The sequence below is a fragment of the Oncorhynchus masou genome, chromosome 25 (genome assembly GCF_036934945.1).
Source record: "Oncorhynchus masou masou isolate Uvic2021 chromosome 25, UVic_Omas_1.1, whole genome shotgun sequence".
Taxonomy (NCBI): Eukaryota; Metazoa; Chordata; class Actinopteri; order Salmoniformes; family Salmonidae; genus Oncorhynchus; species Oncorhynchus masou.
In genome coordinates, this window is record NC_088236.1 from 29,017,334 (window position 1) to 29,035,160 (window position 17,827).

Sequence of the window (17,827 nt, forward strand, 5' to 3'; positions counted from 1 at the left end):
CTACTGGCCAGTGACAGTGTACGCTCTGAATTTAGGAAAGACACAAAGCGATCTCTGACACTGGAGGCAATTTATGAACACACCCTTAATGTTCTGGTCGGTGGATAACAAGCACACTCACTCAGTGGTGGATAACAAGCATACTCACTCAGTGACTTGTCATGAAAAAGGGCATAAGGGAAGCCCTAAAATGTAGTTTTTCTAAGTTGTGCGAACGATAGGGAGTAAGGCAGTGTTGGCTTGTGTGCTTAGGGTTGTTGTCCTGTTGGAATGTGAACCTTCGCCACAGTATGAGGTCCTGAGTTCTCTGGAGCAGATCTTTCCGTACTTTGCTCCGTACATCTTTCCCTCAATCCTGATTAGTGTCACAGTCCCTGCCGCTGAAAAACATCCCCACAGCATAATGCTGCCACCACCATGCTTCACCGTAGAGATGGTGCCAGATTTCCTCCAGATGTGAGGCTTGGAATTCAGGCCAAAGAGTTCAATCTTGGTTTCATCAGACCAGAGAATCTGTTTTCTCATGGTATGAGAGTGCTTTAGGTGCCTTTTGGAGCTCTGTCAGAGTGACCGTTGGGTTCTTAGTCACCTCCCTGACCAAGGCCCTTCTCCACCGATTGCTCGGTTTTGCCGGGTGACCAGCTCTAGGAAGAGTCTGTGGTTCCAAACTTCTTGCATTAAGGAATGATGGAGGCCACTGTGTTATTGGGGACCTTCAATGCTGCAGACATTGTTTGGTACCCTTCCCCAGATCTGTACCTTGACATAATCCTGTCTCGGACCTCTACGGACAATTCCTTCGACCTCATGGCTTGGTATTTGCTCTGACATCCATTGTCAACTGTGGGACCTTATATAGACAGGTGTGTGCCTTTCCAAATCATGCCCAATCAATTGAATTTACCACAAATGGACTCCAATCACGTTGTAGAAACATCCCAAGGATGATGGATGCACCTGAGCTCAATTTCGAGTCTCAGATTGTAACTGGTGTGAAATGGTTTGCCGGGTGGAATTTGTGGAGCGATGGGTAACGATACTTTGTGGGAGGCAGTTGTTGATGTGTGCAGAGGGTCCCTGGTTCAAGCCCAGGTAGGGGTGAGGAGAGGGACGGAAGCTATACTGTTACATTGATGCTGTGGAACCGGATCACTGGTTGCTGCGGAAAAGGAGGAGGTCAAAAGGGGGGTGAGTGTAACCAGTGTGAAATGGATTGTGGGGTGTGCGCTAATAGCGTTTAAATCAGTGACGTCAATCGCTCTGAGAACTTGAAGTAGTTGTTCCCCTTGCTCTGCAAGAGCCACGGCTTTTTTGGGGCAATGCTTCGAGGGTGGCTATTGTCGATGTGTGCAGCGGGTCCCTGGTTCGAGCCCAAGTAGAGGCGAGGAGAGGGACGGAAGCTAAACTGTTACAATAGCAAAGGGTTTTAATACTTAAGTAAATAAGGTATTTCTGTTGTGTTTTTATACATTTGGTACAATTTCTAAAAACCTGTTTTCGCTTTGACAATATTGGGTGTTGTGTGTAGATTGATGAGGAATTGTTTTTATTTAATCAATTTTAGAATAAGGCTGTAATGTAACAAAATGTGGAAAAGGTCAAGGGGTCTGAATACTTTCCGAATGCACTGTATGTGCATATTATGTGTGAGTGAACAAACAATGGAGTGGGTGTTTGTGTGTGTGTTGGAGTGACAGTGCATAGAGACAGTGCAAATATTGAAATAAAAGATCAATAAAGATACAAGGTAAACAGTCCATGTATATATTTTGTTAGCTATTTATCAGTCATATTGCTTGGGGATAGAAGCTGTTCAAGAGCCTGTTGGTTTCAGACTTGATGCACCAGTACCTCTTGCTGCGTGGCAGCAGAGAAAATAGTCTATGACTTGGGTAGTTGGGGTCTTTGACGACCAACCTGGCACCACACTGCTAGGTCACTGACCTCCTCGCTGTAGGCTGACTCATCATCGCCGGTGATCAAGCCTAACACCATCGTGTCGTTAGCGAACTTGATAATGGTGGTGGAGTCATGTGTGGCCACACAGTCGTGGGTGAACAGAGAGTACAGGAGGGGACTAAGAACACACCCCAGTGGGGACCCTATGTTAAGGGTCAGCGTGGTGGAGGTGATCTTAGCAGAAATTATTGTGGTCATCATAAAATATGTGGAGATTACAGAGAGGTTGAAAATTACCATGAATATACCTGCCAGTTGATCTGCACATGTGCTGAGATTGGCCTTGGAATACTGTCAGGACCCCAGGCCTTGGTGGTGTTGACCTGATTAATTAACACCAATATAAAATCGTTTTTCCAAGTGCGTCCACTTATATCAGTGCATTCGTAACAAACTAACCATTACGAAACTTATATTCTATAAAATAAGATTAATCCAGAAAATTAGAAATTATTGTTTGTTAACCAAATTCGACACTCATTGACCACCATACAAAAATTCCTCACTTCATTGGTTTATTGTCGTGGACAAATTGTGGTCGGAGTAAAACCTCTTACTCCGCCACTTCCGCTCTCTGTTGTAACAGAACGGCCTGGAAGTGGGAGGAATTTGCTGGAACACCGAACGAAGCTCAACAACAGCACAGAAAGAACAACTCACGTTTATTATTTTTTTTACGGGGGTTCTTTAAGCGACTCATGGCGGTAAGTGTTCACCAAATACATTACCATCGAGTTTATATAATAATTTATGCTCGCTGTTTCTATTTTAAAGATGTTTTGTTTAATCAAGATGGCGTCTTTGCCGTGGCAGCCATGTCGACAACCTAGCGAGATAACGTCAGTAGCTGACGGTTAGTTGCTGTAGTAGTTGGTAGCTTTGTCGTGTTGATTTTGGAAATACATGGAAATTCTACTTTATCGGATTATGTTAGTGTTAACTAGTTACCTAACTAGCTATATAACATAACGTTCGCAGTCTTTTGCAAACTAGCAACGTCATTAGGTAGCAAACCTTAATGTGGTTGTTTTTACACTCGTTCCCTTTCAGCCAATTTTTGTGAACTCAGTGTGGTTCTCTTAATTGTTTGTGCAGTGAGAACACTCCAAATGAACTCAGACCCCTCGATTCCCCGAACCTTTTAAGGGCAATGGAAACACTCAACGCCCTAGGTTCGCTTGTCATTATTCCCGCACCACACACTAGATTACTGCAACATCGTTCCCCTGCCATACCCCCTCACATTGATACTAAAAAAGAGAGACAATTATGATGTGCAGGGTCGCGGAAAAAGCGTTTGCTGTTTTGGATATTTCTTAAGGTTTGTCAGCAATTCCCAAACCATTTTTGGATGCATTGCAATTCCAAAATGTGTCGAGTTTTTAGTTCATATTATTTGTTTGCAATTTTGTGATCTGAAGGCTGAGAGCTAAGTAAAATGTTTATTTGATTGTGGGGTTTGAATAGAAGACAACGTATTTTAAGAATCACAACAGAGTACAAAATCTATTCTAGCTCTTAATTTTTTTTTTAAATTTCACCTTTATTTAACCAGGTAGGCTAGTTGAGAACAAGATCTCATTTACAACTGCGACATGGCCAAGATAAAGCAAAGCAGTGTGAGACAGACAACAACACAGTTACATATGGACCAAACAATAAACAAGCCAATAACACAATAAACAAGTCAATGACAGTAGAAAAAAAGTCAATATACAGTGTGTGCATGAGGAGGTAGGCAATAAATAGGCCATAGGAACGAATAATTACAATTTAGCAGATTAACACTGGAGTGATAAATGAGCAGATGATGATGATGATGATGATGATGATGATGTGCAAGTAGAGATACTGGTGTGCAAAAGAGCAGAAAAGTACATTAAAACAGTATGGGGTGAAGTAGGTAGATTGGGTGGGCTATTTACAGATGGACTAAGTACAGCTGCAGCAGTCGGTTAGCTGCTCAGATGGCTGATGTTTAAAGTTGGTGAGGGAAATAAGTCTCCAACTTAAGCGATTGTTTTGCAATTCGCTCCATTCACTGGCAGCAAAGAATTGGAAGGAAAGGTGGCCAAATGAGGTGTTGGCTTTGGGGATGATCAGTGAGATATACCTGCTGGAACGTGTGCTACGGGTGGGTGTTGTTATCGTGAACTGAGATAAGGCGAAGCTTTACCTAGCATAGACTTATAGATGACCTGGAGCCAGTGGGTCTGGCAACAAATATGTAGCGAGGGCCAGCCGACTAGAGTATACAGGTCGCAATGGTGGGGGGTATATGGGGCTTTGGTAACAAAACGGATGGCACTGTGATAAACTGCATCCAGTTTGCTGAGTAGAGTATTGGAAGCTATTTTGTAGATGACATCGCCAAAGTCGAGGATCAGTAGGATAGTCAGTTTTACTAGGGTAAGTTTGGCGGCGTGAGTGAAGGAGGCTTTTTTGTGAAATAGAAAGCTGACTAGATTTGATTTTGGTTTGGAGATGTTTAATATGAGCCTGGGAGGAGAGTTTTTATAGTCTAACCAGACACCTAGGTATTTATAGTTGTCCACATATTCTAGGTCAGAACCGTCCAGGGTGGTGATGCTTGTCGGGCGGGCGGGTTCGGGCAGTGAACGGTTGAAAAGCATGCATTTGTTTTTACTAGCGTTTTAAGAGCAGTTGGAGGCCATGGAAGGAGTGTTGTGTGGCATTGAAGCTCGTTTGGAGGTTAGTTAGCACAGCGTCCAAGGAAGGGCCAGAAGTATACAGAATGGTGTCGTCTGCGTAGAGGTGGATAAGGGAATCGCCCACGGCAAGAGTGACATCATTGATGTATACAGAGAGAAGAGTCGGCCTGAGGATTAAACCCTGTGGTACCCCCATAGAGACTGCCAGAGGTCCGGACAACATGCCCTCCGATTTGACACACTGAACTCTGTCTTCAAAGTAGTTGGTGAACCAGACGAGGCAGTCATTAGAAAAACCAAGGCTATTGAGTCTGCCCATAAGAATACGGTGATTGACAGTCAAAAGGGCAGTAGCCAACATTGGGTGTTAAATTTAAAATTACATCATAATTTAATCTGCAGTTATTCTTCTGCAATTTGTTACTAATAATATTTCATTTTATTAGTATCTTTTGATTACAATTATGTCTCACCATTTAACTAAATGCAATCTATTAGCTTCCAAAATGTAAGTAGGTACACTACATTACCAAAAGTATGTGAACACCTGCTTGTCGAAAAGCTAATTCCAAAATCATGGGCATCAATATGGAGTTGGCCCCACCTTTGCTTCTAAAACAGCGTCCACTCTTCTGGGAAGGCTTTCCGCTATATGTTGGAATATTGCTGCAAGGATTTGCTTCCATTCAACCACGAGCATTAGTGAGGTTGGGCGATGAGGCCTGGCTCGCAGTTGGCGGTCCAATTCATCCCAAAGGTGTTCACTGGTGTTATGGTCAGGGCTCTGTGTAGGTCAGTCAAGGTCTTCCACACCATTTTTTTATGGACCTTGATTTGTGCACGGGATATTGTCATGCTGAAACGGGAAAGGACCTTCACCACTGTTGCCACAAAGTTGGAACACAGAATCGTCTATAATGTCATTGTATGCTGTAGCATTATTTTCTCTTCCCTGGAACTAAGGGGCCTAGCCCGAACCATGGTAAACAGCCCGTGGCCATTATTCCTCCTCCTCCCTCACATTCTGATGGAATGGCTTGTCCTGTACTTTGTAAAAACCCACTACATTGAGTGAATATTGGGAAAAACATCTTGGTTCTTTTCTAAAAGCAATGTGAATGCAAAGAGGACTCGGACCACAAAATAGGTGAAGTGAACTGGCAAGAGAGTTGTCCTCATTCAAATTCAAGGGCAGTGTGACAAAGAGAACAAAGTTCTTTCGCTCCCCCCCGGAGTTCACTTTAAAGAGGACTGAGATCGATTATTTTGTGAAAACACCCTTAATTAACTTAGCTAGCGTTAGCAATTATGTTGATTTGCCAGTTGCAGCCTCCATTTGTATCTAACCAGATGCCCATCAGGTACTTTTAATAGGTGTTGGTTGGGTTGACTTAGCGCAAATGCCTGCATACCCAGTCGTTGTCCAGGAGGAGGGTTGGTAACTTTGGAGACAATTAGCTCACGTTAGCGATATAGCTACTACCAGCATTTTATGTTGAGCAATGTGAAGCAAATTAAAGTCTGTGTAAGGGCCCAGTTGATGTGACTGATGAGTAAACATGCCTGAGACCTGAACAAGCGTTGGCCCTCTGAATTAATGTCTTTAGCTCAGTGGGATAACACAGCCGGTTGAGTCATCGTTCATCTTCCCTAGAACGTAGTGGTGCCGGTCAGTGGTGGAAAAAGTACTCAATTCTCAATCCCGAGTAAAAGTAAAGATGCCTTAATAGAAAATTACTCAAGTGAAGGTCACCCAGTAAAAACAACACTTGACTAAAAGTATTTGATTTTTAAATATACTTAAGTATCAATAGGAAATGTAGTTACTTAAATATATTTGAGCATCAAAAGTAAAAGTACAAGTAATAAAACATTCCTTATTAAGCAAACAAGACGGCACAATTATTATTTTTTACGTACAGCCAGGGTCACACTCCAACACTGAGACATTATTTACAAGCAAAGCATTTGTGTTAAGTGAGTCTGCAGATTAGAGGCAGTAGGGATGACCAGGGATTTTCTCTTCATAAGTGTGTGAATCGGACCATTTTTCTGTCCTGCTAAGTATTCAAAATGTAACAAGTACTTTTGTGTCAGGGAAAATGTATGCAGTAAAAAGTAAATCATTTTCTTTAGGGATGTAGTTTAGTTAAAGTTGGCAAATATAAATAGTTAAGTACAGCTACCCCAAAAAACGACTTCAGCAGTACTTTAAAGTAGGGATGCATGACACATCCGCGAACATATCTGAATCGGACGATATTAGCTAGAAATGGCAACACCGGTATTGGCCAATGTTAAGTTTAACGCTGGTTTTTAACATCAATGTCAAGCTACCGTGCATACCTATATAACGTATGTACATGACGTAATAACGGCATGTACATTTTTGCGCTACAGGTGCAACACAGCATTCCTGACCTAGCCCACACGATGTTTGCTTGTGTGGATCGAGCAGTGATTTGGAAGAGTAAGAACATTTCGACCAGACAACTCAAAGGCAAAGTCCATTAAAGCCACGATAATGGAATTCATTGTCCTTGACAGTCAACTGTTCTCTGTCGTGGGTGATGTTGGCTTTCGCCAACTGGTCGAGCACCAGTACACACTGCCAAGGGCGCTATTTTTCAGATGTTGCCTACCGGAGTTACACAGTAATAGCGTCACTGCTATTAGCTTCACGACATGTATACTAGGGTACGCCGTTTGGGCTTTGCGTGTATAAAAAGATACCGTAGCACTGTCAAAGCTTTACAAAAAAGTCAGCAAACACAGGCCACGAACGATGTGTTTACAATACCGCGTTGGTAATAAAACATCAGTTGTTCGACCGCAACTTCTGGGGTAGCTAATTTTAGCTTGGTACCTAGCTATCACCCATACAACCAGCCTGAAAACAATGACCATAGAAACTGCAGTCATTTTCATTATTCTTAGCAAGATTGTAAGTATTGTTGTTCGCCTATTGAAATTGATCTTCAGTTCATGAAAATAAATAGCTAGCCAGCTACCTAATCCTGTTGCCCAAGCTAACGTTATAAGCACCCAGCTAGCTTCATCTGGCTAGTGAGGCTCGACCGGACCGGGTTATGTGTTGTGAAGCTAGGCACAATAGCGGAATTTGCAGGTAGCCTTCAAAATAAAAGTATTGTCATTGACAGTGATGCAAATGAATACAAATAGTAGAATTATGCCATTTATTTTGAAGGCTAGCCGCAAATTCCGCTATTGTGCCTAATCCTTATTGTGGAGAGCTTCACATAGATGGGTCCAACCACCATTAATCAAATAAGAACTGTCTTATAAAGTAGGGTTATTTTAGAAGATGATACCTAGCTATATAGTTAGCTAGCTAACTATAGCTACTGAAACAGATTATGTCGTGTTATTTGGCATGTATCTGTTTAGACACGCAAAGACCCAATCAGCGTTCCATAGAAATCCTGGTTGAGAATGAAACGACTGATCAATTGAACAACGAAACAGCACAGCAAGTGAAAGAAATAGGTTTTGATGATGTTTTACTGGTAATGGGGACATGCGTAATTGCCAACAAAATAACTTTTTAGTCAGTGTGGTCTGTTTGTGTAACCTTTATTTAACTAGGCAAGTCAGTTAAGAACAAATTCTTATTTACAATGACAAACTACCCTGGCCAAACCCGGACGACGCTGGGCCAATTGTGTGCCGCCCAATGGGACTCCCAATCATGGCCAGATGTGATACAGCCTGGATTCGAACCAGGGACTGTAGTTACACCTCTTGCACTGAGATGCAGTGCCTTAGACCGCTGTGTGTGTGTGTGTGTTAACTATTTAACTGTACTAGGATATTGGTATCGGACAAAAATGTCACATTGGTGCATCACTACTTGAAAGTATTTTTACTCGTACTTTACACCACTGGTCCTGGTTGGGGTGCTGGAACATTGTCTTCCCGAAGTGAGGTTAAAGAACAAATAAACCCTAAGGTTGATCAGTGTGTTTACTTTAATTTAGGCAAGTGATGCCGACTCGACCAACCTGCTACCCTTGATGGGCTCTCTTTACACGGACAGAAGAAAACACACTATGGAATCATCCAAATCACCCAGAAGCTCCAAACACCATCCTTCCCGATCAAGGTCACACTCCAGGGACCGAAAACGCAAATCAAGTGAGTTAAATGCACTAAATTTTAAAACTCGGAATGATGTTTGTAGTTTTGGTAATACATTTTTGTTATGTTCACTTGGTAGGTCTGGTCATGTGATTTGGATTTGACATAAGCTTAAAGCAGCTGTACCTTGTTGATAGAACAGTCCAAAATAGTCACGCACTACAGGTGACTCATCGGAGTCAATCCTAATTTAATAGTGCAGTAGAATTTTGTCACTGTTCTCATCGTTTTTACTTTTACAGGTGACAAAAAGCACAGACGAAGTCGGAGCAGGAGCAAAGAGGTAACTAAACTTAGTTAATTTTAGTGAACTAAAAGTAGGCTGCAGTACTGTCACCATCTTGAATATCAATAGTGTCTTTTTTGTTGACCATGGTAAGTACCAAACACTGTAGGCAATGAAACCTGAGTCAAAGCTTACTAAAAGACTTAATGGAAAAACTGACATGTTTTTTATTTTTTTTATTTTGATGTCTCATTAACGTATCCTTGGTCACTTGAGTGTAGCCATAGTAGATGGTGAAGAATATATACAGTACCAGTCAAAAGTTTGGACACCTACTCATTCAAGGTTTTTTATTTTTAGTATTTTCTACATTGTAGAATAATAGTGAAGACAATGACATTTCACATGGAATCATGTAGTAACCAAAAAAGTGTTAAACAATTCTAAATACATTTGAGATTCTTAAAAGATTCAATTTCAGTAGCTATTACTGCGAAAAAATGCCATGCTATTGTCTCGAGAGCTCCTAACAACTAAACACTTTTTTTTCACCGCGATAAGTTTGATAAATTCATCTCTGAAGGTGGAATGTGTACTTCCATTCTGAAGTCTTGCTCTGATTTTTATCATCCAACGGGTCCCAGAGATAATGAGGTGTCGTTTTGTTAGAGAAATCCTCTTTCATATCCTTAAAGGTCCTTCTAGAATGCACGATCGATTTTGTATTTCCACTCTTTCAATTTTCAAAGCAAGGTATCTGTGAAAATCTCACCCTAAATGTTGGTTCAACCAGTCAGATCACATTCGTATGTATTCCTCAGAGATCCTAGAACGTAACCAGACTTCACTATATCATTAGGGGTGTAGAACATTCTATAGGTCACCGAATTTATGAATACAAATGTCTCCTTCACGATTTGCCCAAATGTACCTGGGTGACTGAGTTAAGTAAAGGTTACATTTTAAAATAAAAATCCTGTGGTGGTCCTCATGAGCCAGTTTCATCAAAACACTTTTTGTTTTTTGAATAAACTTTCAAAGTTCTTGAAATGTTTCAGATTGACTGACCTTCATGTCTTAGATAATGATGGACTGTCTTTTCTCTTTGCTTATTTGAGCTGTTTTTGCCATAATATTGACTTGGTCTTTTACCAAATAGGGGTATCTCCTGTATACCCCCTTACCTTGTCACAACACAACTGATTGGCTCAAACGCATTAAGAAGGAAAGAAATTCCACAAATTAAAGGCTTTTAATTCACTTTTAACAAGGCACACCTTAATGCATTCCATTGCCAAGTGTGCAAAGCTGTCATCAAGGAAAAGGGTGGCTACTTTGAAGAATCTCAAATATATATTTGGAATTGTTTAACACTTTTATTCCATGACTCCATATGTGTTATTTCTTAGTTTTGATGTCTATTCTACAATGTAGACAATAGTAAAAAAATAAAGAAAAACCCTTGAATGAGTAGATGTGTCCAAACTTTGGACTGGTACTGTATATGAGATTATTCTTTTAATAAATCCTGTGTGTAGATCACATGATAACATTTCTACAATAAATCATACTCAGCGTGCTAAAGCACGAAGAGACACTGAACTGAAGACGCTGCTGACATAGCAAAATTATATGCCTACTACTCGGACAGGTAACTATCAGCCATTCAAACTTATACTTGCCTCCTAGAAAATAATTGCAAATAAAGGAAATTAACATGAGCCTTTTCCTGGGTTCAATTGCCTATTACTGGGTTCAATTCAAGCTCAAGTCTGCTGGCTGTAACCTTATTAATCCAAATTCATTCTGAGCCCACCATTGAAATCTTCTTGGCTGCATGCACTTGTAGATTGGGGAGGGAATAAAGTGCTGAACTAAAACATATGTATTAAAGCTGTCTCAGAGGTGATTATCCATGATAATCTACATTGGGTTTTGTACTATATAAGGTATTTAATTTATGTGCTTTCCATAATATGATTGAAACAAAACTAAGTAGAAGTGACTGTACTTGGTGCACTTGAGTAGGTGGTAGATTTGACCTACGTGCTACAAGTTGGAGTATGTGTCTTGGTACATTGGAGGGCATTTCATTATCAAATTTATCTCCAGCGGTCTAAGGCATTGCATCTCAGTGCTAGGTGTCACTACAGACCCTGGTTCGATTCCAGGCTGTATTACAACCGGCCATGATTGGGAGTCCCATAGGGTGGCACACAATTGGCCCAGCGTCGTTAGGCTGGGGTAGGCCGACATTTAACCTTTATTTAACCAGGCAGTTAAGAACAGATTCTTATTTTCAATGACTGCCTAGGAACAATGGGTTAACTGCCTTGTTCAGGGGCAGAACGACAGATTTGCACCTTGTCAGCTCGGGATTTGAACTTGCAACCTTTCGGTTACTAGTCCAACGCTCTAACCACTAGGCTGACTTGCCCTGTTAAGTAAGATGAATAAAAACGTTGCACTCAAAGTGGGAAAAAACCCAACATTTAAACAAGCGGTTAAAAAGTGGACTGACAGTGTAGCTCCGTCAAGCTATTTACCCTTCTGACATATCCGGTCATGGTCTGTCAATGTTGTAAAGAAATGTTTGGTTTCTGGTAATCAGGCTTTCTAAATATGAGGGGGATGTATGTCTGAAGTGAGCATGAGTTCCTAACATGCTTTGGTATCTTCTGTATCAAACAGTTGTACTAACTCTTTGTTGCACTATTTTCCTGAAAGAGACACCTTCTTCTTAAAACAGGCACAAAGGAGGGACTCTGAGAAGCCATCAAAGTCTCACAGCAAGCAGGATGATCAGCCGGAGCAGACTGAGAGAGGCAGGGAGAGACTTTCTGCAGAGAACGGGGAGGAGCGACACCGGCGCAAAGACAAGAAGGGACGGAGCCACTCCAGATCACACTCATGCGACAGGTGGGTCTAGGCTCAGTGAGATGCTACATGATGTCTTGATGTATTGAGATTAGTCACAGTAAACTGGGTAGAGTGAGCTGTATGTTTTTTTTTTATAAGAATAAATCTTGCATTTTTGTCCTGTTTTAGGCGTCATCGCAGCAGAAGTCAGGACAAACTGAGATCGCGTTCCCCGCGGGAGAAGAAGAAGAGGGCCAGGTCCCGGTCGGGCTCAAAGACCAAACACCGCCGTAGGAGCAAAAGCAGGTGCGTTTCGCTTGCTTCTCTCCCTACCATTTTCTGTGTTTGTCTTTAGTAACCACTCCTGTGTGCCTCAAATGTGCCACTCCTCGTCAGTCACCATGTGTCTCTTAAATTGTGTTGTGTGTGACTGAATGCCAATCTTTCTGTGGATCTTGAAATGCTATAATGTCTCTTTAGGGAGCGGAAGAAGGAGAAAGTGCACAGAAAAGAGAAGAGTCGTAGCAGGTCTGTGAGCCCCCAGGCTTTCCGGGGCAGAAACACTGCCATGGACGCACAAGAGGCCCTGGCTAGAAGGTACCGCAGCATCTTAGGGTGTTTTCACACTTGGTCCCTTTCAGACAATTTTTGTCAACTCAGTGTGGTTTTGTGCAGTATGATCACCCCAAAGGAACTCATACCTCTCAAAAGAGCCCTCCCTCCCCGATTCAAACCGAACAGAGACCATCTCCAGAGTTGGTCTGAGTTCGGTTTGCTTGAATTCCGTGTTCCAGTTCCATTGTCACCACAAAGGTCCATAGGTTCGCTTGTCAGTATTCCAGCACCACGCTAGACTACTGCAACACCATTTCCCCTGCCATAAACCCTCACATTGGTGCCAGAAAAGAAAGCTGGTGATGTGCAGCTTCGCAGGAAAGTGTCCTGTTTTTGGATATTGATTAGCGATTGTCAAGGATGCACAGAAATTCCAAAATGTCTAGAATTTTTAGTTCAGTTTATTTGTTTGCAATATGTGATCTATAGGCTAAGATAGCTGTTTATTGATTGTGGGGTTTTAATAGTCTGAAGACAACATATTTGGTGAGAATCGCAACATAGGGTACAAATCTATTTTAGCTCTTAAAGGGGCAGTAGTAACATTTTAGGTAAAATGATTTAGTCTGCAGTTATTCTCTTGCTATTTATTCTCTCACCAATAATATTTGCACGTTAACCCTTAGTCTACAACTTCCGCGGCCCCGTGGAAATCCAATTAACGTAATAGGAAATCCCCATCAAAATCCGTCTAAGTTAGAGATGTTTTTTTTGCATGGTCTGTCTCAATCAACCGCCGATATCGCCCTTCTGCATCTGTGGTGAAAGGTGGCAGAGCTAGAGCAGTGTTTGTCAGACCATAAGACATCTCAAATCTGTCTTCTCACAAAAACGTCTGTAGCGTCCAAACGGTTATGACCACTCTATTGAAAGATGAGACTCACGAACACGATGGCATTCATTTTGCTCTAGGATGTCCACAACCCTCACAAGACTTGTCTGAAGTCGGTACAACCTCCTCTGCCAATTTCTGTCTGTAGCATCCAAACTGGTTGGGCTACACACTAATATGACCCCTCTGACAGCCAAGAACACAATGGTGTTTTCTTTTTAGCTCTAGGACACTCACAAGACTTGTCTGATGGTCCCCGGTACCAGTTTACATAGATATTCAGACCCTTTACTCAGGCACCTTTGGCAGGAAATTACAGCCTTGAGTCGTTTTTGTTATGACACTACAAACTTGGCACGCCTGTATTTGGCGATTTTTCTCCTATTATTCTCTGCAGATCCTCTCAAGCTCTGTCCGGTTGGATGGGTCTCTCCAGTTATTTTCGATCAGGTTTAAGTCGTGGCTCTGGCTGGGAAATTCAAGGACATTCAGAGACTTATCCCTGAAGCCACTCCTGTGTTGTCCTTTTGGAAGGTGAACCTTCCGCCCCAGTCTGAGGTCCTGAGAGCACTGGGGCAGGTTTTCGTCAAGGATCTCTGTACTCTGCTCCGTTCATCTTTACCTCGTTCCTGACTAGTATCCCAGTCCCTGCCGCTGAAAAACATTCCCACAGCATCATTCTGCCACCACCATGCTTCACCATAGACATGGTGCCAGGTTTCCTCCAGACGTGTGAGATATGACTCTTTGTTCTATCTTGGTTTCATCAGACCAGAGAATCAGGGTTCTCATGGTCTGGAAGTCCTTTAGGTGCCTTTTGGTAAACGAGCGGGCTGTCATGTGCCTTTTACTGAGGAGTGGCTTCCTTCTGGCCACTCTACCATAAAGGCCTGATTGGTTGAGTGCTGCAGAGATGGGAGAACCTTCCAGAAGGAACCTTCCAGAAGGACACCTCCCTGACCCAGAATGATGCAGGCCACTGTGTTCTTGGGGACCTTCAATGCTGCAGACATTTTTTGGTAATCTTCCCCAGATCTGTGCTTTGACACAATCCTGTCTCGGAGCTTCACAGACAATTCCTTTGACCTCATGGCTTGGTTTTTGCTCTGACATGCACTGTCATGCACCTTGTATAGACCGGTGTGTGCCTTTCCAAATCATGTCCAATCAATTGAATTTACCACAGGTGGACTCCAATCACGTTGTAGAAACATCTCAAGTATGATCAATGGAAACAGGATGCACCTGAGCTCAATTTTGAGTGTCATAGCAAAGGATCTTAATACTTATGTAAATAAGGTTCTCTTATACATTTGCAAAAATGTAAAAACCTGTTTTACGTTTGTCATTATCGGTATTGTGTGTAGATTGCTAAGGAATAGTAAAAAATAAAAATAAACTATTTTAGAGTAAGGCTGTAACGTAACAAAATGTGGACAATGTCAAAGGGGTCTGATACTTTCTGAAGGCACTCTATGTGGAGATAGTTTAGTCCCTAAAATAGGGGATAAATACATATACATTTTTTTACGTAATTAAAGGTTTCCTGATCTTATCGCAGATATAGGACAGACACTTCAGAACAAACTTCCTTTTGATATTCTTTTTTGACTGTTCTATGTAGTGAATCTGTTATTCAATGTGTTTCTATTGGCTAATAGCAGTAATGCCAAATGCAATGTTTTATCCAATATTTGTAATTTTTTTAAAGGGTCTTACAATGTCAAATCAAATAACTAAATGTTCCTTGGTATGACTCTTAAAACAATTCGCCCCTCCACCGGCTTAGACTCTAGACAGGGTTAATAGTATCTTCTAATTACAATTGTCTCATATATTTTAACTAAATGCAGTCTATTAGCTTCCAAAATGTAAGTGGGTATATTTAGCTGTCTGACAACACATTCTGATTTGAATGGTGTGAATGTTGGAAAAAGATCTTGGTTCCTTCCTAAACATAGCAATGTTGGAACATTGCTGCGGGGACTTGCTTCCATTCAGCCACGAGCATTAGTGAGGTTGGGCATTGGTGTTGGGCGATAAGGCCTGGCTCGCAGTCGGTGTTCCAATTCACCCCAAAGGTGTTCACTGGGGTTATGGTCAGGGCTCTGTGCAGGTCAGTCAAGTTCTTCCACACCATTTTTGTACGGACTGAGATCGATTATTTTAATGAGGACTGTATGTGAAAATACCCTTAGAGGAACTGTGGGGTTCATGATTTGTTTCTTGAGTATCTCTATTTGATAGATTGTCATTCTGCTCCAAAAGCCTAGCTGACGAATATGAACACCCTTCACTGTCTTCTCTCTATATCTCCAGGTTGGAAAGGGCAAAGAAACTGCAAGAGCAGAAAGAAAAGGATATGTTGGAGAAACAGCAGCATCAGGAGGTACCTGCAGGTGAGACACTTCTCGGCTATCAATTGCACCTAATTCAAAGTGAGTTAAACCGATCACTAATCTCTAACCATTTTTTTTTTTGTGTGTGTATTGTATTGTTTTTAGTGCCAGCCCCCCTGCTGTCTGACACAGTAGTAGTTGCTGCTGCTACCCACCCTGTCCTCAACGTGGCAGCTCTCCTGGCCTCTGGGACACAGGTCACGCCCCAGATCGCCATGGCAGCGCAGATGGCAGCCCTACAAGCCAAAACCTTAGCAGAGACTGGCATTGCTGTGCCCAGCTATTACAATCCTTCGGCTGTCAACCCCCTGAAGTTTGCAGAGCAGGAGAAGAAAAGGAAGAAGCTCTGGCAGGGAAAGAAGGAAGGGGTAAGATTTTATTTTGGAATTCCTTGTACGCAATACAGAATGTTGTGCATTAAGTCTACGCTGTTTATTATCTGATGGGGCCGATTTATCTTTAGTGTGCTTTGTTATGTCCGGAATGTACAACTAGTGACTTAATGAAAACGTTACGAAAAGAACATGCAACTCCGCTCATGGTGGCTCGATTGTTGCAAATTACTAATGCATTGAAATTGTTTGGTTTTGAAGGACAAGTCCCAGACAGCTGAGTTGTGGGAGAAGCTCAACTTTGGAAATAAGGACCAAAATGTTAAATTTCGGAAACTGATGGGCATCAAAGTATGTATAACCGAGTCCTTTTATTTTCTCATTTGATTGTGTACCATGCTGCAGAGCCTTGTATTTCTAACACTGTGGTTTCTGTCCTGTCAGGGGGAAGAGGAAGGTGAGGCCTCAAAGCCACTCAACGACGAAGGCCTGAAGACCCTGCAGCAGCAGGAGGAGATGTTCCATAACCTTGACCTTCAGTACGAGATGGCCAGGTCCCAGACCCACACTCAGAGAGGCATGGGACTAGGCTTCGGCTCTTCATTCTCACGGGGCATGGACGCGATCTAATGCCAAACCATGCACCGGCTTGCCCTTGCTTTCTTCCTCATAGGTCTCTCCTCATAGCTAGCACTCAAGCTTGCATGGATGTTGTTGCATTGGATCTGTAATTTATTTAGAAACAATCTCACGTCTTGGAACATTCCCATGTAAATAGATACTGAGTTTTAAGAAATCTGTACATCTTTTCAGAATGATGCAGTAGTTTGAGTGATGCAGGCTAGATTTAGACTTCTGTTAGAAATGTGATTGCATATTGTTTTTTACTCAAATTGTATACATTTTTAATGGTAGATCAAGTGAAAATTCTGTTTACATATATTTACCAAGAGTCTTTACAAATGGCTTCAGATCATAATCTCAAAATGTAGCCATTATATCATCTTTCTGTTTCCTTTCTACTGAATGGAAATGTAAGAGTGGATCATACTACTAATGGAAGGAGTGAACAATAGTGTTACATATGTCCTTGAAATAAAAGTCCCTTTGTGTTGAGAAGTGGTCCTTGGTGTTTGTTTTGGCCATGAATGCTTTATACACAGCTACAACATTTTTTTGTGGGTGTAGCAAACACGTATTTCCGAATGGATTTTTGCTGAGAGGATGCATACAGCATTGACTAAGTACTGATGACTGCATGGCCAAGCACGCCTCCAACTCAATCATCAAGTTTGCAGACGACACAACAGTAGTAGGCTTGATTACCAACAATGAGACGCCTCCCTGTCGGCTGAGGGCTCTGGGAGTGGTACCAGGAAAAAACCTCTCACTCAATGTCAACAAAACAAAGGAGATGATTGTGGACTTGAGGGAGCACCACCCTATCCACATCGATGGGGCCACAGTGGAGGAGGTGGAAGCTTCAAGTTACGCAGCGTACACATCACTGACAAACTAAAATGGTCCACCCACACAGACAGCATGGTGTAGGAGGTGCAACAATGCCTCTTCAACCTCAGGAGGCTAAAGAAAACCCTCACGAACTTTGAAGCACAATTGAGAGCATCCTGTATCACCACCTGGGTCACACCACTTTTAGAAATGGATCATTAGCCACTAGCCAATGTTCCGGATCGAGCATTCCTCATCTCATATGTATAAAATGCACTCCACACTATTCTACGGTATCTTAGTCACTTTAAAATTGTTTACAT

General features: G+C 42.0%; 1 protein-coding gene across 1 annotated transcript; it reads left to right on the forward strand.

Annotated features, from left to right (window-relative positions):
* Positions 1-2,517: 2,517 nt before the first annotated feature.
* Positions 2,518-17,171, forward strand: LOC135514068 (arginine/serine-rich coiled-coil protein 2-like). Its single transcript, XM_064937253.1, has 10 exons — positions 2,518-2,663; positions 8,630-8,786; positions 9,032-9,072; positions 11,765-11,934; positions 12,064-12,180; positions 12,355-12,471; positions 15,641-15,720; positions 15,826-16,088; positions 16,314-16,403; positions 16,497-17,171. Exons 1-10 carry the CDS (start codon positions 2,658-2,660, stop codon positions 16,680-16,682), a joined length of 1,227 nt encoding a protein of 408 aa, XP_064793325.1. The 5' UTR covers positions 2,518-2,657; the 3' UTR covers positions 16,683-17,171.
* Positions 17,172-17,827: the final 656 nt, after the last annotated feature.

Excerpts from the sequence above, each read along its gene's own strand:
- LOC135514068 (XM_064937253.1), top strand. Across the intron at positions 11,935-12,063 it reads AGATCACACTCATGCGACAG|GCGTCATCGCAGCAGAAGTC; the intron begins GTGGGTCTAGGC and ends GTCCTGTTTTAG. Across the intron at positions 16,089-16,313 it reads GGCAGGGAAAGAAGGAAGGG|GACAAGTCCCAGACAGCTGA; the intron begins GTAAGATTTTAT and ends TTGGTTTTGAAG.